The sequence below is a fragment of the Lagopus leucura genome, unplaced genomic scaffold, assembly GCF_019238085.1.
Source record: "Lagopus leucura isolate 7727_CA_CO unplaced genomic scaffold, USGS_WTPT01 Super-Scaffold_100004, whole genome shotgun sequence".
NCBI classification, from domain to species: domain Eukaryota; kingdom Metazoa; phylum Chordata; class Aves; order Galliformes; family Phasianidae; genus Lagopus; species Lagopus leucura.
Genome location: NW_024962264.1, coordinates 48,401,637 through 48,413,890, shown reverse-complemented (window position 1 = coordinate 48,413,890; position 12,254 = coordinate 48,401,637). Strand labels below are relative to the sequence as shown.

The 12,254-nt window shown below is 39.9% G+C and overlaps 1 protein-coding gene across 1 annotated transcript; it reads left to right on the top strand.

The window, feature by feature from the left end:
* The first annotated feature begins 1,520 nt into the window (after nt 1-1,520).
* Nucleotides 1,521-5,992, top strand: CHRNA9 (cholinergic receptor nicotinic alpha 9 subunit). Its single transcript, XM_042871959.1, has 5 exons — nt 1,521-1,590; nt 2,702-2,847; nt 3,627-3,781; nt 4,422-4,954; nt 5,379-5,992. The coding sequence occupies exons 1-5, from the start codon at nt 1,521-1,523 to the stop codon at nt 5,927-5,929; spliced, it is 1,455 nt and encodes a 484-aa protein (XP_042727893.1). The 3' UTR covers nt 5,930-5,992.
* Nucleotides 5,993-12,254: the final 6,262 nt, after the last annotated feature.

Here is a 12,254-nt window from a genome sequence, read left to right as displayed (position 1 = left end):
GAAGCAGCCCTTCTAGTGTTCTAAAGTAGCCTGGTTCTTTAATGTATGGGGTTATATACTAACTACAGCATCAGTCTGCACATCTCAGCAGGTCTGTATTTCTAGTGCAGCAGTTCACAAGATTGTCTTCAGCCTGTGGTGAAGAAATATGACTCTTGGTTCTAGAAGTGCTCAATGTCCCCTGGCAATTGTTGCCTCTGTTATCAGTAGTTCTTGGTGTAGCTACATCTCTTCCCCATGGCATCACTTTGATAGGTCAAAACTTTGTTTTGTTAGTATACAAGTAGGTAGGTTGTAGTTTTTGCTGTGTGACATATTGGATGTGGAATGTTCAGGTGTAACCACACCAACTAAATATCGAGGAGGATATTATTATCCCTGTGCAATACTACAGGCTTGTGGCAGAGTGGCTGGAAAGCTGTGTGGGAAAAAAAGGGTCTGGGGGCTTTGGTTGATGCTCAGATGAACATGGTCCTGCAGTGTACCCAGGTGGCCAGCAGCATCCTGGCTTGTATCAGAAATAGGGTAGCCAAGAGGAACAGAGAGGTGATCGTCCCCCTCTACTCAGCTGTGATGAGCCTGCAACTTGAGTAGTGTGTGCAGTTTTGGGCCCCTCACTATGAGAAAGACATTGAGACCCTGGAGCATGTTCAGAGTAGAGCAATGAAGCTGGTGAGGGGTCTGGAGCACAGGCCCTTATGGGGAGCAGCTGAGGAAATGGGATTGTTCAGTCTGGAGAAGAGAAGGTTCGGGGCAGATCCTACTGCTCTACAGCTGCCTGAAAGGAGACTCTGGCAAGGTGGGCAACAGCCTCTTCTCCTGTATAACTAGGCATAGGACTAAAGGGAATGGCCTCAAGTTGCAGCAGGGGGGTGTTCAGGTTGGACATTATGAAAAATTTATTCTTAGAAGGACTGGCCAGGTGCTGGAAAAGTTGCTTGGAGTGGTGAAGTCACTGTCCCTAGAGGTTTTCAAGGAAAGGGTAGATGTATTACTTAATGGACATGGTTTAGAGGGCAATATTAGTAGCAGGTGGATGGTTGGACTAGATGATCTTAGTGAATCTGTGGTTATTGAATTTATCTATTTATTTTGATGAGGGTTTCACAGGCTTCACTGGACTGGTTTTGAGCAAGATATTCCTGAATGTAAGGTCACTAAGTCTTGACCTGCTGGAGAAATGAAAAATGTCTGATCTATGAAGAAACATAATTGTATGTTTGTAGGGAGTAAAGCAATGGAAAACAGTTTTCCTACTGATATCCCATCCGTTTGTTGTCTTGCACAGCATTAGCTTCAAGGAGGCAGCTCTCAGGTTACGGAGAGAGAGGGAGGGTTCAGCAGAGCCTCAGGCATTGCAGGAACAGAGGCCATCTCTCCAGGACGACTGACAGCTGCAGGAGGACTGAGTTGCTTGTAGCTGTACTTCAGTACCATAGTAACTCATCTTTTGTTACAGTTTTGGAGAGTGATAAAAATTGTCATGCTTCTGGGTGAACAGTTTTATTTAAGGTCCAGAAATGAAGAGAAATAACCTGTCATCCTTTTATGTCTCTCTCTGGTTGCTGTTCACAGCCACGATGCTTCAAGGTGAGAAAACACTTCTTGGTAGCTAAATACTGCATTGAACTTTATTCTACTCAATAGAAGTTGGTGTCCTGATGTGTCGTACTTGGCTGAGCTCCAGAAGTCCCCTTCATGTGTGTGTTTTTCTTTGGCTTTTATTCTTCACCTTTCAGATGTATCGAGAAAATGAAGGATTCTGTATAACCAGATAGATCTAAATGCTCCTTATGAAACTTTTGTTAAGATTTCTTTTTAATCAAGAGGTTTTTCTTTGAACTCTGGTTAGCCCAGGAAGTAACTGTGAGTCACCAAAGAGCGATGCGTTCCAGAACGCTTGCTTCCTACCTTATGCCAGCTGGCATTTGTACAAGCCTTGTGAATGTCCCTATCCTGGTCCTTTGCTTGCAAAAATGCATGAATCTAAAGATAATAGAGACTCTGTCTTGAAAAACTATAATGCATAAAGTCGTACGGAACAGCAAAAGTGTTTAAAGTTTTGGTGTATTATCCATGGCATGTGGATAGCAATAAATGCCTCCAAATATATGCTGTGGGAAATGTGTTGGTCCAGGGATGTGTTCATGTTTCATGTAATTGTTAAATTGTGAAGAAAAGCAGCTCGGAATATTTCCAAGTTCTGCTTAAAAAGAAAAAGGGTGCAGGGGGGATGAGGTGAATTCTGAAAGTATCATGAATCTATCAGTGCTGTGTTTAGGGAGATGTCACAAGTTATTAGCTTGGGAGCAGATGTGGCTTCAGGCTTTGCTTGTAATTTTAGTTTGGCAGATGTGTCTAAGTCAGTAATCTCCATGCCTATGAAAGAGATGAGTAAAATAAATGTAATGATATTTACTTTCAAAAATGGCAAGAATCTCTGGATATAGAGATTTTTTTTTTTTTTTTTCATGTAGGTGTGAAAAGCTAGAGCTAGCTATTCATTTACTACAGGTGAATGTTGTCTTTATCTGAACAACTTTATCAGGTTTGCTCTGTTTCTGCACTAAATTATATTCTACAGTATTTGAATGATAAATATAGCAAATGCTGTATTTAGCATTTGGAAGCTATTGGAAGGGGATGGCTGCTGATATTGCTCAGTGCTTAATCTGATATACTGAAAAAATCTATTATCTAGCTGTAGAATCAGCCAAAGGGAAATATGCTCAGATGCTGTTCACTGAACTGTTTGAAGACTATTCAAATGCTCTAAGACCAGTGGAAGACACAGATAAAGTGCTGAATGTTACCCTTCAGATAACATTGTCTCAAATTAAAGACATGGTGAGTAAAAATACAGTTCTATTTTTCTGAAAATGTGCAGAAGTGTACCAACTGCTAACTTGTTTGAAGTAGGAAAGCAGCTTGCATACTGCTGTGACAACTTCAGTAACGATTCCTCACAAGGGTCATGTTCTGCAGTTCTTAATAGTCTTATCTGTTTGCAGTTGTACAACTTCCATTACGTGTCTACAAACTTACAGCTGCTGAATTGTTAAGACTTTTTTTTTGTAGTATCAGTTAAGTGTTTGTATTCCAGCTTTCAGGCAACTTTTGCTACTAAATAGAAAGAGGGAGTGTTTTTTCTAAGGAGCAATTAATTTCTCCTTAAACCTCCTATTGTAGCTTCCAGTAACTTTTTATAAACTTAGTTTAACAGATACACTTCTAAGGCAAAAGAAAATTTGTCTGGAAGGGAAAAGGAAAATCACTTCTGACTTGTGAATTACAACTTCAAGCTTTCAGAGAGTTTTAAGCTAAATCTGCTGTTATTCTGACCCTGGAAAAAGGAACTTTTTAGAGATACAAGAACATTAGGTAACTGTATTTAAAGCTAGGAGGGTGCAGGGAAAATAACTCCTTTTGAGAGGAAGGTTTGAACAAGAGAGTCGAAGAGGATCGACTAGAGAAGCTCCCCATACGTACACTATATGTACGTATGTATCTGTCAGTATTGAGGCCTGCTTTGGACACTGCTTTAAAGCTGTACAACAAATGCTGTCAGTATCTAGAATGTACTTTTTTCACCTTGAACAAGAAATATTTTTGTATTTTTTATGCAGGATGAAAGGAACCAAATTTTAACAGCTTACTTATGGATTCGACAAAGCTGGTATGATGCATACCTCAAATGGGATAAGGATAAATATGATGGATTGGATTCTATCAGAATTCCAAGCAATTTGGTCTGGAGGCCAGATATTGTCCTCTATAACAAGTGAGTGAGGCCAGGGAGAATCATCTTGAATGGGTGTAAGGGAGAGGGTAGAAGAAGAAATGACTCATGGAACCTGAACTTCATTTTACCTTAGAGGGGAATATATTTGTTGTCTTAATGTTTATTATTAATCATCCCAAGAGCCACAGATAAAATAGTTTGGCAATTGATCCAGCTACATAGCAGAGCTGTGGTGAATTTCTTGTTTGCACTGAGTTTTGAACATTGTCAATCTTAAATGCTTTCTGCAGAGGCTGCTGAAGAGCTCTGGAAGATGGTGCCTACAGAAGGGCAAAGGCTCCATATCTTGTCTGCTCTCCCTGGCCAGTAATGAGCAGCAGATTTTTTAATGAATTTGGTATTTCACTGTGCCCTGTTTGAGGTCAAGTTTGAAGAAGCAATAGCCAAGAAATACAGTATAATTTAGTTTCACTGATGTTTGGCACTAATGGGAACTGGTACTTGTAAATAATGTAGTAAGTAATACAGCAAGTTTCTAGTAAAAATCAATATGAATAAATGACACATTTTCAGAAGCATGCTTTTAATGCTGTGAAGCCAGGATCTCCCCCTGGCTTTCCCCAACCCATGCACTGAATTGCTGCATGTCAATCTTGACTGTTGCTTTTCTGTCTTTTAGGGCTGATGATGACTTTTCAGAACCTGTGAATACTAATGTTGTGTTGAGATATGATGGAAAAATCACTTGGGATGCTCCTGCTATCACAAAAAGCTCATGTGTAGTGGATGTATCTTATTTTCCTTTTGACAGCCAGCAGTGCAACCTTACGTTTGGTTCCTGGACCTATAATGGTAATCAGGTAGACATCATCAATTCTCTTGATAGTGGTGACCTTTCTGACTTTGTAGAAGACGTGGAATGGGAGATTCATGGTATGCCAGCGGTTAAGAATGTAATCACTTACGGCTGCTGCTCTGAGCCTTATCCAGACGTAACGTTTACGCTGATTTTGAAAAGGAAATCATCTTTCTACATATTTAATCTTCTTCTTCCTTGCATTTTGATCTCTTTCCTCGCTCCACTGGGATTCTATCTCCCCGCAGACTCTGGAGAAAAAGTGTCTCTAGGTGTTACAGTTCTTCTTGCTCTGACTGTGTTCCAGCTGATGGTTGCAGAGATTATGCCTCCCTCTGAAAACGTACCTCTGATAGGTGAGCTTTACATGCTTTGTCCTTAAGCATGGCTTATTGAAATCAGGGCTGTAATGTAGGATTGACTGTGTCATGTATGGCTTTTGGGAAGATAAATGTTGGCTGCATTTGTTAAGAAAAAAATAATAATCTAGTGAAATACTTGAAGTATGCATGGTATTTGAAGCTCTTTACATTTACTTGATGTTTATTTTTAGTTATGCTAACTTTCTCACCAGAATTAATTCCCACTTACATTATGACTTGCTGTATTTGAGTACCTTCCTTACCCATCTATCTAAGCAGACAGGACCTAGCCTTGATCTGCTTTCTCTCAGTGTCACCCCCCGTCCTTTCCAACCCCTTTGTCACTCTGCTATTTCTGCAATGATTTTTTTTTTTAATGTGGATAGCATCTTTAATATAATTTTATTTTGTGTTCCAGGCAAGTATTACATAGCAACTATGACCATGATCACAGCCTCCACTGCACTGACAATCATTATAATGAATGTACATCACTGTGGCTCAGAAGCAAAGCCTGTTCCACAGTGGGCCAGAGTGGTAATCTTGGACTATATGTCAAAAATTTTTTTTGTTTATGATGTGGGTGAAAATTGTACAAGTCCACGAAGAGAGAAAGAACAACAACACAGGTTAGAGGGCGGTGACATGTGTCGGGGGGCAGATGGAAAGAGTCACCTTTCCAATGGAAATGATGATAGTGATCTCAAAGAAAATCTGAATGGAAATTTGAATAAAAGCTTTGGAGTTCATGGTGAAAATGATAGGGAGAATGTTAATTGCTGTTCCTGTTACAAAATGCTGATTAAGAATATTGAGTATATTGCTAATTGTGTTCGAGACCATAAAGCAAACCGGGCCAAAGGAATTGAGTGGAAGAAAGTGGCAAAGGTGATGGACAGGTTTTTCATGTGGATTTTTTTTATCATGGTGTTTTTTATGAGTGTGCTTATCATTGGGAAAGCAGCTTAGCTGCAGATGAACGTGTTGTGTAGGTATGAATGTACTGAGTCAGCTCCTTTCAGTGGAGCTGTGGGATAGGTGTGCTTCTGAAGTCTTTGTGTCTTCCGTTCTGTAACAATAAACTATTTCAGTAGGCTGCAATGCATGTTGAGACATTGCTCAACTGAGGGCTTTACTAGTGACTTCATTGCTATTAATAAAGGAGTGCAGCCCAGATGAGGCTGTTGGATAAGCAGTCTTTGCTCTGTCTTGATGAATGGTGGCCATGACTGCAGATTGACCAGGTGGAGCATTGCAGTGAAGGAGCAGACAGCCTATCAGGGTACTCTGTATTCAGAGAGCTGCATCTCTGCTCCTTGAAACTTAGCTGACCTTTTCTCTCTGCCAGAACAAAGTTGGGGTATTTGCAAGATCATGGCAATTCCTGGAATTTATCTCTATGTGGCATTGCTTTATTATTATTATTATTATTTTTTGCCCTTATTTAGCTTATTTTCCTAGCTTAGCTTTTTTGCTCTCTTTTTTTTTTTAAATTTAATGGCTTTTTTTTCTGGTCACTGCTCATATCTGCTCATAGCCCAACTTGTCTCTCTGCTCTTTGGTGTGCCTTTCGCTTCTGATGCCATTTGGTTTACCTTGATCTTCCTTTTAATCATTTTCTGCTGCTAAATATTTGTCCTGACAGGTCCAGTAAGCCAGATTGCCGGGACTGCTTCCACAGCAGGTCACGGGGCCTCTCTTCTATTCCCTTCTTCCTGAGTCTAATAGTAAGAAGGGCTTCTTCTCTCCTCCCTGGATATTTCATGCCCTGGACATTTGTGCAAGATGGGCTTTTAAATGTTAGTTATGAGGCTGCTAAAACAGGCTGTGAGTCTGTTTTGTCTCCGATCATTTTACTGACCTTCACCAATGCTCATTCCATCCCCTTATCCAATTTTACATCCTCTTTAATACTTAAATTATAAGCTTGTAGAGGAATGGCAGAGTTGATTTGTGCATTACTTAGCACAAAAGCACGATCTTACAGCACAATCATTAATGCAGTGCCATAATCAACTCCTTGTTCAACACCTTAGTACTTAGGTGTACATGAATGTGTTTGTTGCTGACGACACCAAAAGCCCTCTGTGTTAATTTCTGTTAACCCTCTCAGACTAACGGAGTTCTGGAAGATGTCTCCTGGTAAATTGAGAAGCTTAATACCCTAGGCTTGCCCTCAGCAAATAAATTGCTTTTACAAAGCACCCTGAACTTTGAAACCATGATATTCTAGATGCGGTGGGAGAGGCAGAAGGACTCTGTAATGGATCCCAGTCAAAAGTTCATGTGATAAAATGAGTTTTCGTAATTGTTGCAATTAATAGGAGCATACTTGTGAAGCTGTACCTTAAGAGTGAGGAGTCAAAGTGGCAAAGTGATGCAGTTGTCATGCCCAAACTTACTGGAAGAAAGGGATTTGTAATTATTATTATTATGATGTAAACAATGCATTGAATTCTTAATGCTGGGTTTTCTTTTCTGTGGAATAATTAATGCTGTAAGTTTATCTGGAATCTCATACATAATGCAAACTTTAAAGTCCAGGTTCTAATGTAAAGATAAACTGGGTGGGTAGCTAAGAATAAACTCAGTATGTGGAAAAAAGTCTCAAGTGTGTTCCTTATCTATTATCAGCTCCCAGTCAACTGGGGTAACTTTGAATATCTCTTTTAGAAACCAGGCTGTTTATTTTCACTACACAGAAGAACGGTCACAGCCATTTGCCACGGAGTTCAAGGTTTGACATTTATACTGCCTCTTCAAGGAAACTGATTTCTTCTTTGTTGTGGAAAAAAGATATTGCCCCAAAAGCCTGGAGAGTAAAGTATTTAAAGATAAAGGAAGTATATTCAGAACGTGAATCTTCAGCATGGAAAACAAATGGCTGAGGGAGTGTTTGTCCAAGACTTATGGGTGGCATAAAGAAAGCAAGGAGTTATTGTTCACTGTCTCTTCCAATTTTGGAACCAGGCGCATCAAATATACAGTGTATGACAGTGGAAGAGAATGACCATAAAATGTGTGAGAAGGCTGAGAAAATCCTTGCAGTAGAATTTGTGAATGCTAAAAGATCATATGGATGTAAAGAGATGGGAGGGAAAAATGGAATTCAAGTGTGTCAGGGTAAAACTAAATACAGTTGTGAGGTGCTGGAAGCTAAATCAATGTTTTTAGGGATTCTTTACTGCATGTTATTTTGTGCTCTTCATCCTGTTTATGGCATCCGTTGGAGGCAGCTTCTAGGTTTAGACAAACCTTTATTCTGACCAGGAATATTTTGGAAATTCAGATCATGCGCAAGCCATTCTGTTCAAATAAACTGCAGCTTGTGTGCATACAGTTATGGATTTCACAAGGGAAAATTAGCAGTCACGGTGGGTTCTGGACCTTCTTTTGCTTATGCTCTTCACAGTACTCATGCTTGGATGCTGACATCATACTTTGCACTTCTCTCCAGTATGTTTTCTATGAAGAACTGATGCTGCTAAATGATTTTATTCCTTACAAGAATATAATGAATATCTATTTTTTTTTATTCTAAAAACTATTATATTTGCTTTTAAAAATTATTTTTCTTTGGATCTCTGTGCATTCTCAAGTGTTTCTGTTCCTTTACTTACAACTGGTTAATCTTCATCTTCTTTTGTAGCATCATCTTTTTTGTTCTTAGACCATAAAAGCTAAACAAAGAAATTCAAATGAAGAATATGAGCAGCATTGATGCATGTAGGTAGATGTTTGTACCTGTATTGTTTTTGTGAAGCTCCATCCAGAGTCCCTCAGACTCACCTATTTGGACTTAATCATTTTCCAGAGTAAAATCATCATGTGCTACGGCATGGCCATGCTTCTGATGACAAGGCTGAGCCAAGGGCCGTGCTGCAGCAGCTGTTTTGCCAGCTTTACAAGGGCTATCTTGTTTAAAGCTGCCTTGGGAGTTTCTAGTTAAACCAGAGAGAATGCAGTTTGTCTCTCTGTGTTCTTGTATTTATTTTATATATTGTATAACTGTAGCTAGTGATAGTGTTAGAGCAATTTTTTTCTTTGATGCCAAATGTGTTAGCATTCAGAACTTCATTTGACACCTGTAATGCTGAGTGGAGGCTGGAGAATTTAATTCTGCTTGTCTTGGTCTGTTCCTCTTTCCTTTTTGTGTCTCATGCTTAGATTCAGTAATCTTGGAGGAAGATTAAACTAGAGATGATGAATGACTAGGATTATAGTAACAGAAAAGCAATGCTTTATACACTTGTCTGAGTAACTGTGAGACTTAACATGAAGGCATCGAGTGACTTTATATTTACTGAAGAAGGCAATGATGCTGTAAATACTGTTCACGTCTGTGAGGTCTGTGCGCTACAGAGGCTTTGGAGGAATGGAACTAGCTCACTTTTTTTTTTTCATCCAATCTCTTGGCAGAGGTCACCTGTCCCCTCTTGTACTGAGTCACCACAGTGTTAAAATGAGGAGAAATACAATCTCCTGTGCTGCCTTCATTGTACTCTCTTCCATGTTCAGGACTGCAGAACTGAAGTGTGGTGGGATGTTGGGTTGCAGTGCAGAAAAGTAGGAGATGCTCTTAGCAGTGCCAAGAAATCTGTTTATGGAAACTGCATCTTGAGGATTCAGGCTAAAACTCAAAAGTGTTACCCTGTGGCATTATAAGCTGTCTGAAGGTTTCACCCTCTGGTTAACAAAGCTTTTTTTAACCATGCCAGAAGTATAGGAAATGTCTGAGAGTTGTTTCTCTAGAAATGAAAGAGTGTGGCAAGAAGAGAGGGAGCAGCTCTGTGCCGGTTTGAGAAATAGAAGACCTGTAATGTCTGTACAGGTTTAGGAGACGGGAAGAAAAGAGCGTGGGGTGAGAGAGAATTCCTTCTGTACTGCTGAAAGCCAGGAAGAATCCATCTGTTCTCTCATTTAAAAGCTGTTGTATAGAGGAATATGTAGACTCTTGTTTTCACTCATAAAATCTTTTCATCATCAACAGGATATAAACTCAAAGACGGCCTCTGTGGTTTCTGTGCAACCATCTCTTTTGTACTTGTAAGCTTGGAGATCAGTTAGAGGAGCAGAACAAATATCTCTTTTCTAACTAACTCTGGAGTCCACTATGAAGGAGGAATATTTATTTTTTTGCTAGAGATAAATCCAGCTGTGGATAGAGATAGCAGAAGGGGTTTATTTCCTTTGTACTGTGCAAACTGAAACTTCATTTTGTCCAGAGTCTGTGGCCCTCAGTGTATGAGAGGCGCATGGACGGTGCCCTCCTGAGTGTGCTGTAACTTTTGGCTAGCCCTGAAGTGGTCAGACAGCTGGGCTGAATGATCCTTGAAAATCCCTTCCAAGGGAACGATCGTATCCCTTTTAAGAACTCCTTTCTACAAAGTGACGGTGAACAGTACTGTTTATACATTGCTTGCAGTGAGCAAGTTGCAAGTTGCAGGTACCCCAGCTTGGGCTTCTTTCTAAATGCTTTTGGGCATTTGATTCTTATCTCTTGTTCATGGGCCACTGAAGGTTTGCAGGGCTGATGGGAGCATATTCTAACTGCTCTGTTAAGCTGTGCTGTTTTAACCCCTTTGGCTGCACTTAGGGATTTGTGAGCCTGAGCTCCAGAAGCTGTTCAGCCACTTGAGAACCACTCAATGGCAATGGGCAGTGCACTTGTCAAACCATTTACTGTAGTAGTACTCCTTTGGATCTTACAAGCCATTTTAAGTTCCATATCAGCTTTTGGGGTCCGTCAGGATATGTGTTTTCAGGTTCATCTTCCACAAAGGTAAGTCTCAGACCACGCAGTGCGTCTTCTGGTTATCAAGGTGCAGGGACTGACCTTGCAGCAGGCTAGTGGTGCAGTAAATCATGTGTTTTCTTGGCCATGTGGTGTTCCTTTGGCTGCCCATGGCTGTGCATCTCTGGGTGTGGTTCTAGCCATTGAGACAGAGAAGATAATACAGGGTACCCTTGCAACAGGACAAAATTTGCTTACAGCTGTGGAGGGACAGATGTCAGTTGATGGGGAGCATAGCAGGGTGGAAAACATGGCATATGTTTAATTCCAGATGTATGGAACTGTTATGTCTTGGTTTGTTCTTGGACACTTCTTCAGAGGAGAAACCTAGTCTAGTGAGCATATGGAAAGCACAAATCAAAATTAAAAAAAAAAAAAAAAAAAAGGTAGCTACAGTATGAAGAGCAGAGAGTTTTCCACTACGGTTCCTGAAAACATTTATTTTAATTGTGACTCAGTACTACTACCTTCTAAGTAAACCACCTAGTATTATGGTTGTTGTTTTTCTGGTGTTCTGTTTTGTTTTTCTTTGGAGAATAAATATTGTTGTTTGCTTCTTCTGCCTTTCTGAGCATTAATTCTTTACCAGGTTCAGTGCTTTATGGTGTTCAGTGAACAGGATTTTATCTGTTGTGATGGGAATTGCATGAGGATTTTATGCCAAAGATTTGACTCTGTTCTCTTTGGATTTAATGAATGCAGTGGTTTCAGTTACTCTGAACTCTATGACAGAGCTGGCAAAGGAAGGAAGAGCACTGGAGCAAAAAATAACATAGTTTTTAAAATTGCTCAGATTTAACCTGGGTAATTGTAGGCAGAGCTTCAGTGAATAAAATGAGCAAATTAGAATCCATTGTGTATTTGCTTGCAATGTGTCACTGCTAATAAATTTGATTGATAGTGGTCTTAAATACTGTATAACAACATTGTATTCTGTTTTGTTTGCTTGCACATTCTCCTTTAATATGCTTAAGAGCATGCTAGCAGGAAATTATTGAGCCAGTGTAATACGAGCAAATAAAGAATGATATTGTGATTATGCACACATCTGTATGGTTCTGTCGTTAGCGTACCATAGGTAAACAGTAGATCTGACTCTTTTATTCATTCTGTATTCAGTTCTGGCCAAATGGTACCAAGTTGCTCACTTCATTTCTGTGACAGAGGATATGCTTTTGTTAGTGTTTCACTGCAACAAAAATGAACAATTGTGATAAAGTTAAATAGATGTTAATGTCCTCTGGTGTAGCCTTCATAGGCTGGAAAGGGCCCCCATGGATGAAATGTTGGAGTCCGTTTGGAGTTCATGTTCAGTGTTGATGCTATGGCCTCTGTAGGACTTAAATTGGTTAGAGGAAGGCAGCAGGCAGATCTGTGTTGCAAAACAGAATTTGGGGTTTGCAAAATCAGAGTAAGGGAAGGGGGGGGGGGAAGGTATATAAAGATGAAGCGAAAGATGTAAAATTACCACAACCCTTGTTCAGCTTCTTGCTGTGGTGC